At 41.2% G+C, this 24,456-nt stretch overlaps 1 protein-coding gene across 4 annotated transcripts in view; it reads right to left on the bottom strand.

Annotated features, from left to right (window-relative positions):
- Nucleotides 1–659: 659 nt before the first annotated feature.
- crtc1a (CREB regulated transcription coactivator 1a) overlaps nt 660–24,456 on the bottom strand; it is a 31,245-nt gene continuing 7,448 nt past the window's right edge. Inside the window, exons 6-14 of one of the 4 annotated variants that reach the window (XM_055867379.1) lie at nt 18,765–18,850; nt 17,010–17,044; nt 11,797–12,008; nt 11,430–11,545; nt 10,985–11,164; nt 7,283–7,387; nt 5,702–5,785; nt 5,189–5,357; nt 660–1,438 (exon numbers count right to left, since the gene is read on the bottom strand). In XM_055867379.1, coding sequence (XP_055723354.1) covers nt 1,230–1,438; nt 5,189–5,357; nt 5,702–5,785; nt 7,283–7,387; nt 10,985–11,164; nt 11,430–11,545; nt 11,797–12,008; nt 17,010–17,044; nt 18,765–18,850 — 1,196 coding nt within the window. In that variant the 3' untranslated portion in view covers nt 660–1,229. The remainder of the gene's footprint in view (nt 1,439–5,188; nt 5,358–5,701; nt 5,786–7,282; nt 7,388–10,984; nt 11,165–11,429; nt 11,546–11,796; nt 12,009–17,009; nt 17,045–18,764; nt 18,851–24,456) is intronic. The other 3 variants (XM_055867380.1, XM_055867381.1, XM_055867382.1) reach the window with 3 other exon arrangements.

Below are 24,456 nucleotides of genomic sequence, written 5' to 3'. Positions count from 1 at the left end.
TAAGTTGTGATAAACCTCCCCTAGTTGTGCTCAACTTGGTCCTCTTCTCACACTAGTGCCAATTTGATTCAGGCCATCGGAAAAGAAACGGTGATGCTTGATAAAAGTTTACCCTTCACTACTTAAGAGTCTAAACAAGTTGCACAACAACCTGCATTTTTTAAATGGAGAGTTGAGATATAAGAGTACATGATATGGAAAGCTGTTAAGGCAGAATTTTATCACTCACGGTGATTCGTTCAGATTTCATTTTTTATCTTGTTTGCGTCTGAAAACCAGCTACCATTGGTGGCATATTACAGCCGAAATGTCATTTCATGGATAAATTGCCAAAGTGACGCTAGGCTGACATCCTTTTTTTTTTTTTATGTGATTTTTCAAGGTTTGTTAAACTGGAATTTAGGTTTTTACTTCAGCTGCCCTGGAAAATCATAAGCTAAAAGGGGAGGGTTATAACTCCTAGTTGTTCAACTAAGTAAACCGCTTAGCTGTTGACCAGCACTATGACAAGTTCGGAAGGGAACCTAAAGTAAAATACTGGTCAACTTCGTGGCAAAAATCAGAGCACCAATAAATACAACTAGTGTGAGTTAGACAGCGAGGTTAAGGGCATTGATGGAAATGTGACGGGCAAGATTTACCATGAGAGGGCGGTTCTGAAAAGCAGATGAGTGATTATTTAAGCTAAGACATGCTAATCTAATATGGCAGGTGAGAGAAAGATAAACAGTTTCCCCTGCAGACATGATTTGAATCAGTTAATGTCTTCAAAATGGGAGGCGAGACCAATGTAGTGTTGTAGCCCCTACTGTTTTTCTTCTTTACAAAAACCAAAGCATCCAACAGAATGGCCGGCAGGATGCATGTGTAAAAAAAGAAAAAGAAAAGAGGGTTAAGGGATGAAGAAAGGTAAGCACAAACTAGTCACAGCAGGACCATAAGCTCAATATCCACCAGACATGACAACGTTGCCATCCATCTTTCCCATTCTGAAGAGAGAAAGCAAACTGTGTCGACCATTTCTTGACAAACTAATTTCCCTACTACCTCACTATCCCATAGCTCTTAGAAAGGAGCTGCTGGTGAAGGGAGGTGGGATGAACACACTTCACAGCTGGGGCCTCGCCTTGGGCTCTCACACCCCAAAAGTAGCCCTCTCCCCTCAGACACAAGCCCTCAACCCCTCAGGCCGGGTTTCACCGACACCGTCGGTGACTTTGGCAGCAGCTCTACAGCCGGTCCATCCGAAAGGCGTCTTCAGTGGCAGGGTCAGTGAGGACCATGTCAGGGTCATTGAGCATGTGCAGCCCGTCCAGGGTCAGCGGGTCGATCTTCAGCTCGTCTAGGGGAAACTGAGAGTCCGCATCGAAGCTGATGTCAGCTGACAGAGAGCTAGAAGACAACCCCTTGGACAGTCTGGGTGGAGACTCTCCTGTGGCTAAAACAGACATGGGTAGAGAGATGAGGAGAGGTCAGAGTCTTCCAGTTGCATTTACTCCACATAAAGAACAGGATCTCATTAAATATTTCAAGGAATAGCCAATAACAACAAGTGAGTGCAAAGAAAAATCAAATCCAAATAAATGCAGAAAACCTCTACTTTTAATGAACTTAGCTAAAGTTCGGAATGAGGGTACAGTCATGACTGCAATTATTTGCACCCTTGATAAAGATGAGCAAAAAATGATACAAATACCAAGCTATATTGTATGCTCCGGAAAAAATATTTTGTTTAACAAATAACACATTTTTCTCAAAAAGATAGGGGTGATAATTATTGGCACCCCTGTTTTCAATACTCCGACACCCTCCCCTTCATAGGATAAGAGCACAGAGCCTTTTTCAAAAATGTTTTGTGAGATTGGAGCACACATTGGGAGGGATCTTAGACCATTCCTTCATACAGAATATTTATAGATTCTTGATATTCTTTGTCTGTGCTTATGGACTGCCCTCTTCAATTCAAACCACAGGTTTTCAATGTGATTAAAGTCCAGAGAGAGATGTTGATTTTGTGGGCAATTAACCATTTCTTTGTGGATTTTGATGTGTGCTTGGGGTTATTCTCTTGCTGGAAGATCCACATGCCAGGTTTTTGGCTAAAATGTTGGTACTGAGGAATGTTCATGATGCCGTTGACCTTAAAGGCCCAAGGAAGCAAAATAGCCCCATAAAAAAAATCTAAGATTCTGTATTTTACAGTAGGTATGGGGTTCTTTCATCCTTCTTTCGACTACTGGTGCTCTATTTTCATGTCATCCAACAAATGTAAATGCCTGTAGTTTGCTAAATGGCATTGGCACTTGGATGGACCTGCTGACGGGTGAGTTCAACAAGGCTCCCGCTTGCGGCGAACATGTTACTTAGTAACAATTTAAATGAACAACAAATCTTACAGTGAAGCCACAAACTGCTACTTTTTGTGTAGATTACTGTGGGTTTTTAACAGCAATATTCAAACAGCCAATTACTTTGCTATTCTTACTACATGTAATAGAAACCATATGTCAGAATTATTATTTGTAGCTGCAGTTTAGACCTGAAACAGACATGTTCACCACACACTACCGTCTCATACTGTTAGCTAACGTTCTCAACGAACAGAAAACAAATGGAATGCATTAGCTAATGATTGCTAACGTTCGCAAACTATTTCACTTGTTGAACGCACCTCAGCTCACTGATTTTTCTGCCATTGAAATCACCAGGCAGTATAAACAAACAGAAATACATTTTCTGGATGGAAAAACACTTTCATTGTAAACTTAAACAACTAAAAACAGATAGTGCCTTCAAAAAGTATTCAGACCCCTTGACCTTCTCCACATTTTGTTACGTTACAGCCTTATTCTGAAATGTATGAAATAAAAACAATTCCTAAGGCAATCTACACACAATACCCCATAATAACAAAGCAAAATTAAGTTTAGACATTTTTGCTAATTTATTACAAATAAAAAACAGAAATACCTTATGTACATAAATATTCAGACCCTTTGCTATGAAACTCGAAATTGAGCTCAGGTGCATCCTGTTTCCATTGATCATTCTTGAGATGTTTCTACAACTTGATTGGAGTCCACCTGTGGTAAATTCAATTGATTGGACATGATTTGGAAAGGCACACACCTGTCTAAATAAGGTCGCACAGTTGACAGTGCATGTCAGAGCAAAAACCAAGCCATGAGGTCGGAGAAATTGTCCATAGAGCTCAGAGAAAGGATTGTGTCGAGGCACAGATCTGCGGAAGGGAACCAAAATATTTCTGCAGCATTGAAGGTCCCCAAGAACACAGTGACCTCCATCATTCTTAAATGGAAGAAGTTTGGAACCACCAAGACTCTTCCTTTAGCTGGCCGCCCGGCCAAACTGAGCAAACGGAAAAGGGCCTCGGTCCGGGGTGTGACCAAGAACCCGATGACCACTGACAGAGCACTAGAGTTCCTCTATGGCGACAGGAGAACCTTCTAGACGGACAACCATCTGTGCAGCACTCCACCAATCAGGCCTTTATGGTAGAGTGGCCAGACGGAAGCCACTCCTCAGTAGAAGGCACATGACAGAGAGCTTGGAGTTTGCCAAAAGGCACCTAAATGCTCTCAGACCATGAGAAACAAGATTCTCTGGTCTGATGAAACCAAGATTGAACTCTTTGGCCTGAATGCCAAGCTTCACTTCTGGAGGAAACCTGGCACCATCCCTACGGTGAAGCATGGTGGTGGCAGCATCATGCTGTGGGGATGTTTTTCAGCGGCAGTGACTAGGAGAGTAGTCAGGATCGAGGGAAAGATGAACGGATCAAAGTACTGAGAGATCCTTGATGAAAACTTGCTTCAGAGCATTTCAGGACCTCAGACTGGGGCGAATGTTCCCCTTCCAACAGGACAACGACCCTAAGCGCACAGCCAAGACAACGCAGGAGCGGCTTCAGGACAAGCCCTCTGATAGTCCTTGAGTGGCCCAGCCAGAGCCCGGACTTGAACCCGATCGAACATCTCTGGAGAGACCTAAAAAAAGCTGTGAAGCAGCGCTCCCCATCCAACCTGACAGAGCTTGAGAGGATCTGCAGAGAAGAATGGGAGAAACTCCCCAAATACAGGTGTGCCAAACTTGTAGAGTCATAACCAAGAAGACTCGATGCTGTAATCACGGCCAAAGGTGCATCAACAAAATACTGAGTAAAGGGTCTGAAAACTTGTGTAAAATGTGATTTCAGTTTTTTATTTTTAATAAATGGGGTAGTGTGTGTGCATTGATGGAAAAAACTTTTTACAATTTTAGAATAAGGCTGTAACGTAACAAAATGTGGAAAATTTCAAGGGGTCTGAATACTTTCCGAAGACACCGTATAAAGTATGAAGAAAATATAATGAAACTATATATTTATTTTAAATAACAATCTTTGAGAACTAACAATCACCAAAATAAAAGCTAGACGGAAAGGTAGAATTGAAAATTCCAAAAACAATGAATCTAGCAGTCTAGATTTTGTTATTATGTTTGAGCAAAATAACACAGCATTAGCCATGGCAAAATGCGTAGAAGAGCAGGAAATTAGCTTTAGAACTGCACAAATGTGTCTCAGCTCAATGGAGGAATTTTTTTAATTGCAGGAAATTTGCTTAAAAATGCTAAAATGTCTCCACACCACAAAGATGGGGGTCTGAATTACTATTATTATTATTATTTTTCTTATTCAACCGGGTCGATGGGCTTACCACGCCCCCTGACATGCCCCATACTCAACCCACTACCTTATTTGCCCCAGAAAAAAATCCAACAAATGACCTGAAATTACAGCTCTTTGGCACACAAATACGTGCAAGTGATCGGCAGGTGATCAGTGAGAAGAGAGTTGCCATGGATTGAGTAGCCCAGCGAGGTCATTTGTTTGATCATTTTTTGTTTAGGCGTGCCTTTTTATATTTGTCCCAACAAGAACAAATGGGTTGGGCTGGCCGACTTAGAGCTCGCCCTGGTAAGTACTTTTTCTTCCTAGGTAGATACACTGACAACATCCGTCCGCTTAAACATTCAGACAGGTTATGGAACAGCTAGGTGTGCCTTAGACCTGTAGACATAAGAGTTAGAGCCTTGTATGGAGAGAATGTTTACATTGACTGAATTCTATTCCACTGCCTAGCCTTACTGGGGCTTGAGTGAGCCACCTGGTGAGTCAGAATAGTACCTGTGAGAATGATGTTGGGGATGTTGCCATGGCTACTGTAGCCCAGCTGCTGGGAGTCTTGCAGGTTGCCGTGGCTTCCCGTCAAACCCATCATGGCTGCTTGGGAGTAGTTGAGGGTTGAGCCCTGTCCGTACAGACTATTGTTGTCGATCATGTTGAACTGCTCCAGCTGTTTGAGGAACAGAGAAAACAGCACATCAACATGCCAACACTCAACAACAAGGGTTCATTTCTGTACACAAATGGTCAATATAAAGATATAGTACAATGGGGGGGGGGGGGAATGGAGGCATATTATTCTATTGCGCTTTGTTTCCCAAATATTGTCAGAATGGATCAATAGATAGCCCATCACATCAAGTGTCTTATCCAATATAAAGATCCAGTTCAAAGAAAAAACTGGAGACCTGTTGTGTTGTGAGGCAAACATATTGGAAACTATTGCCATGTAAACAAGTATCTAATATTAGCTTGCATAGTTAGAACTGAGGTAGACTGTTAAACTTAACTTACCTGTTGGGAGAGAGCACTGGTCTGTCTGGATGCGAGTTGCTGGTCATAGAAGTCTGCAAATACACTCCCCAATATGGAGTTGTGCTAGAACACAAGCATATCCCCTCTTTTTGTTAAAAATAACACCAGGATATTAATCCACAAGTATAAAATAAGGGAGAAGAAGAGCAGACACCGAGAGCATTTGAATCACACCACAACTCTGTAAATTAATGATTTCACAATTCATAAGACATTCATATCAAACGATTGGGTTTTGCTTTCCATTGAGCTCCAGGCAACACAGAAAACACTGCACACATCTGCAATCCTGCAAACAAACCATAACATACTGTAGCCCGGTCTAGATTAAGCATGATACAGTACAAGCACAGCAGGATTCATGTTTCACAAGCCCATCAATTAATTCACTGTGCATTCAACCTCAATCTCATCCATTAGTTGATTAGGTCATCATAGTAACCGCTTCAGATCTATGCCCATCTCGTCTTTCAGGATGACTCTACAGATCAATTGCATTTAGCTCTTGTTTTTCTGATGTTCATATAAGTGCCCAACCAGACAATATGTCAACATGCACTGAATACTAGGACCTACTTGAAAGCACTTAATAAATGTTATCAACCCACAACCGATAATGTTGTAGGGAGTCTTTCAAAAGGGTTGCGGTTACCATGTAAGCCTTGTACTGAGAATTCTGGTTAACTTTAAATAAGTAAATAAATACAATGATATGAAATCATATGGAAATCCCTTTTCTGAGTAAAGCTAGAATTGACAAGAAATTCAATCGTCCAGTAATGCTCTTCAAGTTTTAAATTGCATATCCTTATTAAACCCGAAAAGAGTATCCTCTTTCATCGTCCGCCTTAATGTTAAAATAATAGCATTTTCACAGGCAGACTCAGTAAGGCAGCCTTCGCCATGCCCCTTTAAGTTCAGAACCACATTATCTGTGCCCTGCCAAAAGAACATGATATTAGCTCATGGACTGTCAGCTGCACTGCATATAGCCCACAACACTGTAGGTTAGCCATCTAGATGAGAGAAAGAATCGATGGGCAAAGCCAACAGAAGCACAAACGAATGAACAAATACAACAAATGTAGCTACTCAATGAAAGATTTCCCCTAGCAAGAGATGACTTAGTTGTTCAATGCTGTAAGTTTAGGCCTATGTAATACATTTACATTGAACTTACAATGTACATCTAGCCTACAGGCCCTTGTAGAGGGACACTGCTCCTTGATTTTTCACAATAAACAAGTGATTCAAAACTCTAGCAAGGATAAAAAGGTGGCTCAGGTGGCTAAGTGTTAACTACTAAGTACATTTTTCTTACTCACCTAACTAACTAAAGTGTATCAATTTAGCGACTATGCTACTTAGGATGCAGACACAGAGAAGCAGCAGAGGGGACGGGGTCAGTGACATTGCGAGACACCACGATGGGGGTGGCAGGGAGTTGATGATACAAGAGCAGCCAGTAGGGGCAGCCAAGAGGCCCAGCTGGCGACGAAAACAGAACTACGATGGAGGAACAGTGTATACAGTAGGCAGGTTTTGGCCACACGCCCTTACTTGAGGCGAGCCTCCAGGTGAGAAGCCTTGATTGGAGACTGGAGAGGTTGGAGACTGATTGGCTGAAGACCCAGCCCTACTGCGGTACTGTTGGGGGAAAGAGCCCTAATACAGGACATTTTAGTTAGACTGACTGACTGTCCCTTCTGAGAAGATATGCTGTGTGTGTCCCAGCCTGCCTATGAGGACACATACACACAGAGGATGGGGCTCATGTCTTTGCTAATTTTTTGCTAAAGATGCCCTGTATTAGTTGACTTGTACCATCATCACGGCTTTGATTTAACCTAACTGCATAAAGAGACCAGAATTAGGCTAACAATCAAATGTTTTAATGGAATCCCTCAGACTCTGTGGCTTCAATGATCAAAATGAATTTTATGTAAGGGTTTGTTCCTCCTTTAGGGTGTGTACTGTGCAAATAGCTGACTCACTAGCTAGCCATTTGGGGTCATTCTTCAACAAGATAACCGAGTAATCAACATTTACAGTAGTAGCTCTCTCTTCTCTGTCTTCTGCTCAAGACAAGAGCACTGCAATCCACTTCCACAGGATCCAGCACATCACCACTACAATGGTCAAATTCCATGTTCGCGCAATAGAAGGTTAGTTGACTGTATATGTTTACTCAAACAGAAGCTGAGTTGACACATGATCACCCAATGTGAGGTGATGAATCACGTCAGTATTGACAGACACTCATATTTTATCTCAGTTCACTACTGAGGTGTACAGTATGTGGGTCTTTCTATAAATAAATGGGGCCAATGTGTGACATTGGGGTAAACAATTGAAAATGGTTTGAAACAAAAATATGCTATCCATTCATGTTTTTGCATTTTCTTATATCTGAGAATTAACCAATGATATCAGGCCACACCCGGCCATGGTTACAGACACCTGTGTGTTCTTTGACACTTTATAAACTAGTGACCCGCAGTGTTTGTCATTATACCCTGATGAAGACAGCTTGTCTGTCGAAACGTTGGTGATTAAATTATTGCATCTGAGCTCCTAGAGTGTGCGGCTCTCCTTTTATTTTCCAGGTGTTCTACTCCGCTAGCCAGCACCTCGCCTAAACAGGTGTGCGTTTCTTTCGCCTCTAGATTGAAACAAAAATAAAACAGATTTTCATGCAGTTCCACATACTTCAGGATTAATTATTCCATTACTCCATCCATACAACAGGCCTATAACTATACATCATTTAAGCAGGGTTCATACAGACATTGGCAAGTCCAAGCACTTAAATGTAATCGTCAAGGACCTCAATGTTAAACAATCGTATCATTTATATTATGAACTGGTTGGTTTGAGCCCTGAATAATGATTGGCTGAATGTTTTGTATGACAAAACGTCTATTTTTCACTGTTCTAATTATGTTGGTAACCAGTTTATAATAGCAATATCTCCGTGTAGTGTCGTACAAGAACAGCCCTTAGCAGTGGTATATTGGCCACAGCCCCTCGTGCATTATTGCTAAATTATACCATGACATTGTTGAATACTCGTTTCTGATTGGCTTGAAGGGCATTCTAGAGTGTGCATTACGTAAGAAATAATCAACGAGAGGCTATGCTTTCTATGGAAAATAGTGAACGACTTGGAAGGTGTATTCCACGACACGCTAGCAGAATGGAACTAACGTTTAACGGAATTGCATTATTTTCCAGAGAAAGCATAACGTTAGATCCCCGAGTTGATTATCCGTTTTATACCATGGCTATAATTTAACACATTTGCACGGTAGAATTCAATGGCTAGTTCATTCTTACATGTTCTATGTTTGAGCTGCTTTTGAAAGCAAACGTCAAATTGAAACATTATTGGCAGAATTGGATTTTCATAATAGCAAGCTAGGACAAATAGTTTGGTTAGCTAAACTAGCAGGTCCGTTTGTTTGGTTACCATAGCAACTACTGTAGTTCTCTAGTAAACTGGCTAGCTACTTAGGTGGATGTTGAACACATTTCTACCAGCAAATGAACACATTTCTTGCGGGCAAATGTGTTAAATTATAGCCATGGTATAATAGGGATAAACAACTCTGGTCTCTATGCGTTCTCTGGAAGATGACTTCCACGACGCACTAACACCTCCCACATCGTACATTATTTTCCATTTACTAATTGTACATATAGGGCCTAACATAGATTTTCCTGTAGCCTACATTATGTGGCCGGTGCAGGCACACAAAATAAATCCATGAATAGCGGTAGCATTAATCTCACCATTTGAATCTCACCATAACTGTTTTTATAATGAGAAAGTAAACAAAATACAGGTTCATTTTTTTAATGGAAGGATTTGTATGGAAAGCCAAGTTGAAGCCAACAGATATTGTCTTCCTCATAATAACCATACATGGTTTTATCGCAACAGAGTAGCAAGACCCTTCAATTGAAGCAGCGGGAAACAAATGAGTGGCCACATCTCTCACAAAAACGGATCAAAAATGAAATCACAGATAATTATAAAGGAGTAGGATAACTTATAATTTGGCTACAATAATTACAAGGACTTCTCAAGCCCAAATTGTGGAAATGTCTGATTTTCAAGGTAGGCCTATTCCAGTACTTGCATTTCTGAGCTCCAAATTCAAGTAGGCTTTTTCAAGCCCCTTGTATTGTTCAAAATTGCAGGTGTAACATGGAAAACAAAATATATTTATGTTATTTCATTACCAGATCATGTAAAGACGCCCACTAGGCTATGTAATTTGTTGTCATTATATCCAGAATATTTAATAGGAATAGCGTAGACTCTGTGTCCAATTCGAGGCACAAAAACATTACCCTGATTCTTTCTCTGTGAAATCTAACAAGACCCTGCTGTAAATCAAGCAGAAAACCACAGATGATTTTTCAATTTATTATTTGGGATTTGTGTGCCCATGAAAAATGTTTTCATCCCGTAACATAAGGAGACTAAATGTTACGTAGTTACACTGAATTTCTGAGACCTCTATACAAAAAACTGAATATAGCTATGATACCCCCTTATATCTTAATGTAATGACATGAAAATGACATGAAAAATTGGCAGATTATTATCAATGACTTATCAACAGCTGTAACAAGTTGTCCAGTGTTGGAAATCCCCACGGGTACCCTAACTTATAGAAAGACCTATGTATGGGTTGCTCAATAAATGACGCTGTGAATTAAGAAATAAGTGATGCTATATAGCTGAAGCAGATGCCTCTACTACAGCCATAAAATAAAAGTAAAAGGGTTAGCAATAGCTTCAGACACATCAAGTTGACATAAAAATAGAATTACTTGTCACGATAGAAAACTGCACTCTGCTAAGAGGTAGTATACAGTATATGAACACACTTGCAACAGAAAATGATGCATTCGTATTGTAATACTATTCAATGAACCATCTGCCTACACATGGGCACTAAAATCTCTAAGTTCAGCACGGTTGGGGTGATGCTAAAGAAATGTTTGACACTTAAATTCCAGAGCATTTCTCTACCGAACGCTCCTGCAGCAGAAAGAAAAAATGACTTCAAGAAGTAGGCTAGTTCCTCTGATCTCAAGATCAAACCAAAGATAGTTGAACAGGAAAAAAATAATTTGTGTTCCATAGTGTAGGAACACTAAGTGGGCTTGAGTACTATATTGTCCTACAGACATAGTAGTGTAGGATATGGAAAAGTTTGAAGAGGGAAGGGTTTGATTAGGTAAGCTTACCGAGTTCATATCCATGGAGTTCTGTGTCTGGATGGAGGTGTTCAGAGGGGAGGGGAGCTGGACCAGCCTGGTCAGTCCTTGAGTGGTCTGCTGCTGTTGCTGCTGCTGAGAGGAGGACTGGCTGAAGAACGCATACTGGGACATCTGCGCTTCCAGAGTCATGGCATCTATGGTCTCCGCCTGAGACAGATGGACATAGGGGTTTGAAATTAGTCAGTGGGGAAAAGGGAGAATTAGGTCTACAAACTGTGATAGAAACATCTACTACATTCCTCCATTCTCTTACCTTTTAGTCATTTGGCATGTGCTCTTATCCAGAGCAACTTTAAGTGCATTCAAATAGGGAGGATACAACTACAGAATACAATAATTGTCAATACACAAGGAAGGTTCTTTATAAATATGCAACAATCACAGTGCTAGAAGGGTGAAGTACGGTACGTGCTACCTGGGCGAGGGTGAGCGGTGGCGACAGGGTGGGGGAGAGCTGTTGGGAGTGGTTCTGGTGGGAGTCCTGGTTGACCATGTTGTCCTGCCTGCCTTGCTGGGAGGTGGTCTGTCCTGGTGGGACACAAAACAGCAAACATCCCCTTGAGAATTCCCACAGTTTCATAGAAAGCTAGAGCAATAGTCATAGATAGATACATTTTGGCACCATAAATACATTTTGGCAAACTGTTTGCCATTTTGTCACCATACGTTGTCATCATCTCCTCACACTTTTGAAAAATCACATGAAAAATCAGAATTTCAAACCCGGTTTGCAAAACTCTGTATATTTATTGTTCTGGAAGGTGGAGGACAGAGGTCACCTTGGCTGGTGGAACTGAAACTGTGTGAGTGGCTGGGGGCCAGGTTTCCCGTGCTGTTGGAGGCGCTGAGGGTGGAGTCTTCGGGGTCCAGGGGGGTGGGCAGCGGAGGGGGGAACTGGATGTTGGTCAGATCAGGCAGGGAGCCACCGCCCGTGTCGTGGGCTGATGGCATCAGTGTCGCGGTCAGATCCTGATCCGGAGACGGGAATATACTGAAAATAGAAAAAGAGTTGATCGGTATCCCCATAATGATAGTTGAGGTAGTATCAATGATGTATATCAGCCCTGGATTGCTGATGCTATGTATTGGCCAATAAGAGGTGTTGACTCCACCGGTCAGCCATATTGGTACTCAGAAGAAGAAGCAGTCCCTTCATAGGAATTAATGGAATTTTACAGTATTTCAATTAAAAGGACAGAATTACATGTATTTACAGTGCCTTCAGAAAGTATTCATACCCCTTGGCTTATTCCACAATTTGTTGTTTTACAGACTGAATTCAAATAGATTTTTTTCTCACCCATCTACACACAATACCCCGTAATGACAAAGTGAAAACATGTTTTTTGAAAATGTTGCTAATTCATAGAAAATAAAATACAGAAATGTCTAATTTATATAAGTATTCACACCCCTGAGTCAATACTTTGTAGAAGCACCGTTGGCAGCGATTACATCTGTGAGTCTTTCTGGGTAAGTCTCAATGAGATTTTCACACCTGGATTGTGCAACAATCGGCCATTATTCTTTTAAAAATTATTCAAGCTCTGTCAAATTGGTTGTTGATCATTGCTAGACAACCATTTTCAGGTCTTCCCATAGATTTTCAAGTCGATTTAAGTCAAAACTGTAACTCTGCCACTCAGGAACTTTCACGGTCTTCTTGGTAAGCAAATCCAGTGTAGATTTGGCCTTATGTTGTAGGTTATTGTCCTGCTGAAAGGTGAATTAATCTCCCAGTGTCTGGTGGAAAGCAGACTGCAAATAATCTGGGTAGCCATTTGATTAGCTGTTCAGGAGTCTTATGGCTTGGGGGGGTAGAAGCTGTTAGAAGCCTCTTGGACCTAGACCTGGCGCTCCGGTACCGTTTGGCGTGCGGTAGCAGAGAGAACAGTCTATGACTAAGGTGACTATAAAGAGTGTTATTCAGTAATGTGTTGTATTAGCCCCAAACATAAGGCTTTGTATTCAGGACAAAAAATGAATTGCTTTGCCAATTTATTTTGCAGTATTACTTTAATGCCTTGTTGCAAACAGGATGCATGTTTTAGAATGTTTTTATTCTGTACAGGCTTCCTTCTTTTCACTCTGTCAATTAGGTTAGAATTGTGGAGTAACTACAATGTTGTGGATCTATCCTCAGTTTCTCCTGTCACAGCTATTAAACCCTGTAACTGTTTTAAAAAGTCACCATTGGTGACCGCTCTACCGCTCATGGTGAAATCTCTGAGCGGTTTCCTTCCTCTCCGGCAACTGAGTTAGGAAGGATGCCTATATCTTTGTAGCGACTGGGTGTATTGATACACCACCCAAAGTGTAATTAATAACTTCACCATGCTCAAAGGGATATTAAATGTCAGCCTTTTTTTATCCATCTACCAATAGGTGCCCTTCTTTGCAAGGCATTGGAAAACCTCCCTGGTGTTTGTGGTTGAATATGTGTTTGAAATTCACTGCTTGACCGAGTGACCTTACAGATATTTGTGTGGGGTACAGAGATGAGGTAGTCATTCAAAAATCATGTTAAACACTATTATTGCACACAGAGAGAGTGAGTCAATGCAACTAAATACGTGACTTGTTATGCACATTTTTCTCCTGAACTTATTTAGGTTTGCCATAACAAAAGGGTTGAATACTTATTGAATCAAGACATATCAGCTTTTCAATTTTTATAAATTTTTAAAATGTAGAAAAACTTAATTCCACTTATACATTAAATTCAGGCTGTAACAACAAAATGTGGAAAAAGTCAAGGGGCGTGAATACTTTGAAGGCACTAAGTATTATTTTGTTGTAGTGGGGACAGTAACATTCATGCTCTATAAAAATGATAATAAGGAAAATGTGTTTAGTTTAAAATTATTAAGGCGTCTAATAGAATAAACGTGGCAAAAAAGAATGTAGACATTAATAAATGCATTTCCATAGCTTCTAATGTTTTTTTACAATGGTGGGGGAGTACTAAAATGGAGGCATGTTGGCTTCAAAAAAGCGCCCTGTCTGCCATCTAGTGTACTGTATATATAAATCATTGGGTAGTATATGCACAGCCAGCCAATTTCACAGGCTGCTGCAGAGTATGTGAAATAACATAGAAAAATAAATCAGAACACCCCCCCATTGACTTCAACAATATTTTGTCCACTGTGGATTTCCCTTGGAAATGTACACTACCGTTCAAAAGTTCGGGTCACTTAGAAATGTCCTTGTTTTCCATGAAAACATACATGAAATGAATTGCAAAATGAATAGGAAATATGGTCAAGACGTTGACAAGGTTATAAAAAATGATTGAATTGAAATAATAATTGTGTCCTTCAAACTTCGCTTTGTCAAAGAATCCTCCATTTGCAGCAATTACAGCCATGCAAACCTTTGGCAGTCTACTTTGTGGTCCCGTGTGGCTCAGTTGGTAGAGCATGGCGCTTGCAACGCCAGGGTTGTGGGTTCAATTCCCACTGGGGGACCAGGGTTCAATTCCCACGGGGGGACCAGGTTGAATATGAATGAACTTTCCAAATTTGTAAGTCGCTCTGGATAAGAGCGTCTGCTAAATGACTTAAATGTAAATGTAGTTGTCAATTTTTTGAGGTATCCTGAAGAGATTTCACCCCATGCTTCCTGAAGCACCTCCCACAAGTTGGATTGGCTTGATGGGCACTTCTTACGTACCATACGGTCAAGCTGCTCCCACAACAGCTCAGTAGGGTTGAGATACGGTGACTCTGCTGGCCACTCCATTATAGGACAGAATACCAGCTGACGACTTCTTCCCTAAATAGTTCTTGCATAGTTTGGAGCTGTGCTTTGGGTCATTGTCCTGTTGTAGGAAGAAATTGGCTCCAATTAAGCGCTGTCCACACGGTATGGCATGGCATGGCGTTGCAAAATGGACTGATAGCCTTCCTTCTTCAAGATCCCTTTTACCCTGTACAAATCTCCCACTTTACCACGACCAAAGCACCCCCAGACAATCACATCGCCTCCCCTATGCTTGACAGATGGCGTCAAGCACTCCTCCAGCATCTTTTCATTTGTTCTTCTTTGTGATCTGAACACCTCAAAAACGTTGATTTGTCTGTCCATAACACTTTTTTCCAATCTTCGCCTGTCCAGTGTCTCTGTTCTTCTGCCGATCTTAATCTTTTCTTTTTATTGGCCAGTCTCAGATATGGCTTTACTTTGCAACTCTGCTAGCATCCCGGAGTCGCCTCTTTACTGTTGACGTTGAGACTGGTGGTTCTGCGGGTACTATTTAATGAAGCTGACAGTTGAGGACTTGTGAGGAGTCAGTTTCTCAAACTAGACACTAATGTACTTGTCCTCTTGCTCAGTTGTGCACCGGGGCCTCCCACTCCTCTCTATTCTGGTTAGAGCCACTTTGCACTTTTCTGTGAAGGGAGTAGTACACAGCGTTGTATGAGATCTTCAGTTTCTTGGCAATTTCTCACATTGAATAGCCTTCTTTTCTCAGAACAAGAATAGACTGACGAGTTTCAGAAGAAAGGTCTTTGTTTCTGGCCATTTTGAGCCTGTAATCATACCTACAAATGCTGATGCTCCAGATACTCAACTAGTCTAAAGGCCAGTTTTATTGTTTCTGTAATTAGGACCACAGTTTTCAGCTGTGCTAACAATTGCAAAGTGGTTTTCTAATGATCAATTAGCGTTTTAAAATGATAAACTTGGATTAGCTAACACAACGTGCTATTGTAACACGGGAGTGATGGTTGCTGATAATGGGCCGCTGTAGATATTCCATTAAAAATCAGCCATTTCCAGCTACAATAGTCATTTACAACATTAACAATGTCTACACTGTATTTCTAAACAATTTGATGTTAAATTAAATGGACAAAAAAAGTAGCTTTTCTTTCAAAATCAAGGAAATTTATTTTAAACGGTAGTGTACATGGTCCTTCAAGCCGGATAGGAAGTTGAGCATCATGTTGTGCTGAGCGTAAGTGCTTTTTGAGGTTGGTTCGGTTAGAATATTAAAACATTTCGGTATCTATATATATATATATTTTATTCTTTTTTTAAATGCACTATGCATTATGTGGTCTGAATGCTGTAACACAGAATTAAACAATTAATACAAAAGTTTAAAAACTATTAAATGGTAGTGACTACCCATTACTGCTTATTAACCATCATTTATTCACATTACTTTATTTTAATAAAACATTTGTTTTGCTTTATTTTAGTAGTTCTTCAAAGTAAATATGGCATACTTTTATGACTACTGAATACCAACTATCAATCACTTAGATTGTGTATTTTCTGGTAGCAATACCTTGTGAAGCAACTGCTTTTATTCCTCAATCATGCAGTCGGTCTTCCCTCAGTCTCTGTGTCTGCTCCACACCGTTCTTATAACAACTCAGTGCTCCACACAGACTGGACAAGTAGGCGGGCACGCAATGGATTATGGTCACTGTAGTTAATTACCACGTTTTCTGAGCTAAACTTTGTTGAATATTTTTCTGTTGGAAACTACAACTCCCTACTACATCGCACACATCAGGCTTGATCTGATTAATCTCTACAGAAACTACACATTCAGCTCACAGAAGAAGAAAAAACGAAATGGAATTGAAACAATGGAACCAACATCGGTCAATTAGTTGTTAAAAAGCTAAAAATTAATTGCACACAAGCCCAAGGGAAGGCAAATTGTCTCCAGTTGTTTCCCCTCTTATAAGATCAGGACACATATCTGCTGAGATCCATGCAAGAGACTCTGTTCACATTCTAAAAATAACAATAACATAAAATCATACACAGCCAGAAATGGCTGGATCGACAACATTTCTCAAAGATCTCAAAGTAGTCCAAAATATAAGATGTCTACAGGTGAAAAAATATCAACATTACTAAGCCACCATAATCTGTCAGCTGTCGCAGGCTATCGTAATCAGCCATTCAAAGCTCACATGAAGGCAGGATTTTTTAAGTGTTAGTCTGTGGGACTCTTTGAAGTACTCACTTGATTCCTGGGACCTTGGACCTTGATGAAGCATTCTAAGGGAGAAAATAAAAATTACAACTCAGAATACAATACAACTGAGTTAGGGCTGTATAACAAAACAGTGGAGATACAGTTGAAGTCGTAAGTTTACATACACTTAGGTTGGAGTCATTAAAACTAATTTTTCAACCACTCCACAAAAGTGTTGTTAACAAACTACAGTTTTGGCAAGTCGGTTAGGACCTCTACTTTGTGCATGACACAAGTCATTTTTCCAACAATTGTTTACAGACAGATAATTTCACTTATAATTCACTGTATCACAATTCCAGTGGGTCAGAAGTTTACATACACTAAGTTGACTGTGCCTTTAAACAGCTTGGAAAATTCCAGAAAATGATGTCTTGGCTTTAGAAGCTTCTGGTAGGCTAAATTACATCATTTGAGTCAATTGAAGGTGTACATGTGGATGTATTTCAAGGCCTACCTTCAAAATCAGTGACTCTTTGCTTGACATCATGGGAAAATGAAAAGAAATCAGAAAAATAACTAGACCTCCACAAGTCTGGTTCATCCTTGGGAGCAATTTCCAAACACCTGAAGGTACCACGTTCATCTGTACAAACAATAGTATGCAAGTATAAACACCATGGGACCACGCAGCCGTCATACCACTCAGGAAGAAGACGTGTTCTGTCTCCTAGAGATGAACGTACTTTGGTGCGAAAAGTGCAAATCAATCCCAGAACAACAGCAAATGACCTTGTGAAGATGCTGGAGGAAGCAGGTACAAAAGTATCTATATCCACAGTAAAACGAGTCCTATATCGACATAACCTGAAAGGCCGCTCAGCAAGGAAGAAGCCACTGCTCCAAAACCGCCATAAAAAACCCAGACTACGGTTTGCAACTGCACATGGGGACAAAGATCGTACTTTTTGGAGAAATGTCCTCTGGTCTGATGAAACAAAAATAGAACTGTTTGGCCATAATGACCATCGTTATGTTTGGAGGAAAAAGGGTGAGGCTTGCAAGCCGAAGAACACCATCCCAACCGTGAAGCACAGGGGTGGTAGCATCATGTTGTGGGGGTGCTTTGCTGCAGGAGGGACTGGTGCACTTCACAAAATAGATGGCATCATAAGGAAGGAAAATTACGTGAATATATTGAAGCAACATCAAGATATCAGTCATGAAGTTAATGCTTGGTCGTAAATGGGTCTTCCAAATGGACAATGACCCCCAAGTATACTTCCAAAGTTGTGGCAAAATGGCTTAAGGACAACAAAGTCAAGGTATTGGAGTGGCCATCACAAAGCCCTAACCTCAATCCCATAGAAAATGTGTGGGCAGAACTGAAAATTGTGTGTGAGCACGCCTACAAACCTGACTCAGTTACACCAGCTCTGTCAGGAGGAATGGGCTAAAATATTCACCCAACTTATTGTGGGAAGCTTTTGGAAGACTACCTGAAACGTTTGACCCAAGTTAAACAATTTAAAGGCAATGCTACCAAATACTAATTGAGTGCATGTAAACTTCTGACCCACTGGGAATGTGATGAAAGAAACAAAAGCTGAAATAAGTCATTCTCTCTCCTATCATTCTGAAATGTCACATTCCTAAAATAAAGTGGTGATCCTAACTGACCTAAGACAGGGAATTCTTACTAGGATTAAATGTCAGGAATTGTGAAAAACTGAGTTTAAATGCATTTGGCTAAGGTGTAAACTTCTGACTAAAACTATGTCACCAGATCTAGGTGCATTTCACCTTTTTCCCATCCCAGTTCTGTTTTTGTTCGTCTTTGTCCATATCTGATTCTGTGTCTTCTGGCCTTGGTACATGAAGCAGAAGCACTGGGGAGATTGAGAAGAGGGAGAGGGAGTTGGATTTATCTAATTGTCACTTATCTAGAATAACAAAGCTACAAATATACAGTACCAGTCAAAAGTTTGGAAAACACACCTACTCATTCAAGGGTTTTTTCTTTATTTTGACTATTTTCTACATTGTAGAATAATAGTGAAGACATCAACACATACGGAATCATGTAGTAGTCAGAAAAGTGTTAAACAAATCAAAATATATTCTATATTCTTCAAAGTAGCCACCCTTTGCATTGATGATGACAGCTTTGCACACTCTTGGCATTCTCTCAACCAGCTTCATGAGGTAGTCACCTGGAATGCATTTCAATTAACAGATGTGCCTTGTTAAAAGCTAGTTTGTGGACTATATTTCCTTCTTAATGCCTTTGAGCCAATCAGTTGTGTTATGACAAGGTAGGAGTGGAAAACAGAAGATAGCCCTATTTGGTAAAAGCCCAAGTCCATATTATGGCAAAAACAGCTCAAATAAGCAAAGAGAAACGACAGTCCATCATTACTTTAAGACATGAAGGTCAATCATTTACATTTACATTTAAGTCATTTAGCAGACGCTCTTATCCAGAGCGACTTACAAATTGGTGCATTCACCTTATGATATCCAGTGGAACAACCACTTTACAATAGTGCATCTAACTCTTTTAAGGGGGGGGGGGGGGGGTAGAAGGATTACTTTATCCTATCCTAGGTATTCCTTAAAGAGGTGGGGTTTCAGGTGTCTCCGGAAGGTGGTGATTGACTCCGCTGACCTGGCGTCGTGAGGGAGTTTGTTCCACCATTGGGGTGCCAGAGCAGCGAACAGTTTTGACTGGGCTGAGCGGGAACTGTACTTCCTCAGAGGTAGGGAGGCGAGCAGGCCAGAGGTGGATGAACGCAGTGCCCTTGTTTGGGTGTAGGGCCTGATCAGAGCCTGAAGGTACGGAGGTGCCGTTCCCCTCACAGCTCCGTAGGCAAGCACCATGGTCTTGTAGCGGATGCGAGCTTCAACTGGAAGCCAGTGGAGAGAGCGGAGGAGCGGGGTGACGTGAGAGAACTTGGGAAAGTTGAACACCAGACGGGCTGCGGCGTTCTGGATGAGTTGTAGGGGTTTAATGGCACAGGCAGGGAGCCCAGCCAACAGCGAGTTGCAGTAATCCAGACGGGAGATGACAAGTGCCTGGATTAGGACCTGCGCCGCTTCCTGCGTGAGGCAGGGTCGTACTCTGCGAATGTTGTAGAGCATGAACCTACAGGAACGGGTCACCGCCTTGATGTTAGTTGAGAACGACAGGGTGTTGTCCAGGATCACGCCAAGGTTCTTAGCACTCTGGGAGGAGGACACAATGGAGTTGTCAACCGTGATGGTGAGATCATGGAACGGGCAGTCCTTCCCCGGGAGGAAGAGCAGCTCCGTCTTGCCGAGGTTCAGCTTGAGGTGGTGATCCGTCATCCACACTGATATGTCTGCCAGACATGCAGAGATGCGATTCACCACCTGGTTATCAGAGGGGGGAAAGGAGAAGATTAATTGTGTGTCGTCTGCATAGCAATGATAGGAGAGACCATGTGAGGATATGACAGAGCCAAGTGACTTGGTGTATAGCGAGAATAGGAGAGGGCCTAGAACAGAGCCCTGGGGGACACCAGTGGTGAGAGCACGTGGTGCGGAGACAGATTCTCGCCACGCCACCTGGTAGGAGCGACCTGTCAGGTAGGACGCAATCCAAGCGTGGGCCGCGCCGGAGATGCCCAGCTCGGAGAGGGTGGAGAGGAGGATCTGATGGTTCACAGTATCAAAGGCAGCCGATAGGTCTAGAAGGATGAGAGCAGAGGAGAGAGAGTTAGCTTTAGCAGTGCGGAGCGCCTCCGTGACACAGAGAAGAGCAGTCTCAGTTGAATGACTAGTCTTGAAACCTGACTGATTTGGATCAAGAAGGTCATTCTGAGAGAGATAGCAGGAGAGCTGGCCAAGGACGGCACGTTCAAGAGTTTTGGAGAGAAAAGAAAGAAGGGATACTGGTCTGTAGTTGTTGACATCGGAGGGATCAACAACTACAGTTACTACAATCAATACGGAACATTTCAAGAACTTTGAAAGTTTCTTCAAGTGCAGTTGCAAAAACCATCAAGCGCTATGATGAAACTGGCTCTCATGAGGACCGCCACAGGAAAGGAAGACCCAGAGGATTTTCTATTTATTTTCACCTTTATTTAACCAGGTAGGCCAGTTGAGAACAAGTTCTCATTTACAACTGCGACCAGGCCAAGATAAAGCAAAGCAGTGCGACACAAACAGAGTTACACATGGAATAAACAAACGTACAGTCAATAACACAATAGAAAAGTCTATATACAGTGTGTGCAAATGAAGTAAGATTAGGGCGGTAAGGCAATAAATAGGCCATAGTGGCGAAATAATTACAATTTAGCAATTAAACACCGGAGTGATAGACGAGCAGAAGATGAAAGTGCAAGTAGAGATACTGGGGTGCAAAGGAGCAAAAAAAATAATAATATGGGGATGAGATAGTTGGGTGGGCTATTTACAGATGGGCTATGTACAGGTGCAATGATCTGTAAGCTGCTCTGACAGCTGATGCTTAAAGATAGTGAGGGAGTTATGAGTCTCCAGCTTCAGTGAGTTTTGTAATTCATTCCAGTCACTGGCAGCAGAGAACTTGAAGGAATGGCAGCGAAAGTAGGAGTTGGCTTTGGGGGTGACCAGTGAAATATACCTGCTGAGTGCGTTTTATGGGTGGGTGCTGCTATGGTGACCAGTGAGCTGAGATAAGGCGGAGCTTTACCTAGCAAAGACAAATAGATGACCTGGAGCCAGTGAGTTTGGCGACAAATATGAAGCGAGGGCCAGCCAACGAGAGCATACAGGTCGCAGTGGTGGGTAGTATATGGGGCTTTGATGACAAAACAGATGGCAATGTGATAGACTGCATCCAATTTGTTGAGTAGAGTGTTAGAGGCTATTTTGTAAATTACATCGCCGAAGTCAAGGATCGGCAGGATAGTCAGTTTACTAGGGTATGTTTGGCAGCATGAGTGAAGGATGCTTTGTTGCGAAATAGGAAGCTGATTCTAGATTTAATTTTGGATTGGAGATGCTTAATGTGAGTCTGGAAGGAGAGTTTACAGTTTAACCAGACACCTAGGTATTTGTAGTTGTCCACATATTCTAACTCAGAACCGTCCAGAGTAGTGATGCTAGACGGGCGGTCAGGTGCGGGCAGCGATCGGTTGAAGAGCATGCATTTAGTTTTACTAGCATTTTAGAGCAATTGGAGGCCACGGAAGGAGAGTTGTATGGTATTGAAGCTCGTCTGGAGGTTTGTTAACACAGTGTCCAAAGAAGGGCCAGAAGTATACAGAATGGTGTCAATTTCACCTTTTATTGTATAATCTAAAATGCGAACGTCATCATCCAAACATCACACGGAACACATCCACAGCCAAACTCATTCCATAAACTAGTCTAAATAACAGGTTGCGCTGACCCGCCCCCCCCCCAAAAAAACATGTTAGCAACCTAACAGCTAGATTTGTTTACAATGTACCACATCTCTGGTGACCACAAGGAGAGATGTAATATTGTTTAGAAAAGAGATGCGTGTCAGTTAAGCTAACAGCAGCTAAATTCTTTATGGCAGCCATGTTTGTTTATGTTTGAAAAGCAAAAACTCCTAATTCCTGAATGCCAATCACTATAAAATGCCAATAAACAAAGTTTAAAAAAAAGAATAGTAACTTACTTTGGCCACTTTTCAGCATATTACAAATCTTTGATGTACGTGTTACAGTGTATACAAGAACCGGAGCATATGACTTGTAACACGGAACCCAAAACGGCTGCACGCGCGCGCCATCGTGTATAAATGTATTTTGTTCCCCCACACCAAACGTGATCACGACACGCAGGTTAAAATATCAAAACAAAATCTGAACCAATTACATTAATTTGGGGACAGGTCGAAAAGCATTAAACATGTATGGCAATCTAGCTAGCTAGTTTGCACTTGCTAGCTAATTTGTCCTATTTAGCTAGCTTGCTGTTGCTAGCTAATTTGTCCTGGGATATAAACATTGAGTTGTTATTTTACCTGAAATTAACAAGGTCCTCTACTCCGGCAATTAATCCACACATAAAACGCTCAACTAAATTGTTTCTAGTCATCTCTCCTCCTTCTAGGCTTTTTCTTCTCTGGACTTTATATTGCGATTGGCAAGTTTCATAAATTAGGTGCATTACTGCCACAGACCTCGTTCGTCTTTCAGTCACCCACGTGGGTATAACCAATGAGGAGATGGCACGTGGGTACCTGCTTCTATAAACCAATGAGGAGATGAGAGGCAGAACCTGCATCACAAATAGAACTGACTTCTATTTTAGCCCCTGGTTAAAGGAGAAATTTACATGCTAAATAAAAATAAAAGCCCCGGAAAGCGGGTCTGAGCTGGCGACCCTGAAGTAGCATAGTTACAATCTGATGCCGCGTTCAAAACAGCCCTGGGAACTCCAAAAAAAGAGTAGATCACTGATGTCGTGATTTTACCTCGTATTTTTCAGAGCTCCCAGTTGTCTTGAAAGCACCATAAGTCAGTCGAGTGAACGATCCCTTGGTATAACATCTTTGGTCTGACAGACGCTTACATGACAACTAGAATGCATTGTATGACATCAACAAACATGACGCCACCCACAGCTGGCAAATAGCTTAGCATTATCTCATCATAATCAGTACAACCCTCAAAAAAGTACGTTACACACACATGTCCATTACAATCTATGCAATAATCAGAATGCATGATTTGACACCAGTACTTGAAATAGTATTTATAATACTATTTCTGGCTTCTGTTGACTCCACAACATGGCGGATATCTGTATGGCTTGTTTGGGCTCTGAGCGCTGTACTCAGATTATAGCATGGTGTGCTTTTTCCGTAAAGTTTTTTTGAAATCTGACACAGCGGTTGCATTAAGGAGCATTTTATCTAAAGTTCCATGTATAATACTTGTATCTTTTATCAATGTTTATTATGAGTATTTCTATTAATTGATGTGGCTCTCTGCAACATTACTGAACATAACGCGCCAATGTAAACTGAGATTTTTGGATATAAATATGAACTTTATCAAACAAAACATACATGTATTGTGTAACATGAAGTCCTATGAATGTCATCTGATGAAGATCATCAATGGTTAGTGATTCATTTGATCTCTATTTCTGCTTTTTGTGACTCCTCTCTTTGGCTGGAAAAATGGCTGTGTTTTTCTGTGACTAGGTACTGACCTAACATAATCAGATGGTGTGCTTTCGTCGTAAAGCTTTTTTTTTTTAAATCGGACACTGTGGTGGGATTAACAACAAGTTTATCTTTAAAATGGTGTAAAATACTTGTATGTTTGAGGAATTTTAATTATGAGATTTCTGGCGCCCTGCACTTTCACTGGCTGTTGTCAAGTCGATCCCGTTAACGGGATCTCAACCATAAGAATTAACTAGAATAGTGAGTAAAAATATTACATATCAACAATTCCCTCTGGGCAAGTCTGAAGACTATATCTAAGAATAACCAAACAAC

Source organism: Salvelinus fontinalis, chromosome 17 (assembly GCF_029448725.1).
Source record: "Salvelinus fontinalis isolate EN_2023a chromosome 17, ASM2944872v1, whole genome shotgun sequence".
NCBI lineage: Eukaryota > Metazoa > Chordata > Actinopteri > Salmoniformes > Salmonidae > Salvelinus > Salvelinus fontinalis.
Note: the sequence above shows the minus strand (reverse complement) of the source record. Positions and strands in the feature narration are given on the sequence as shown.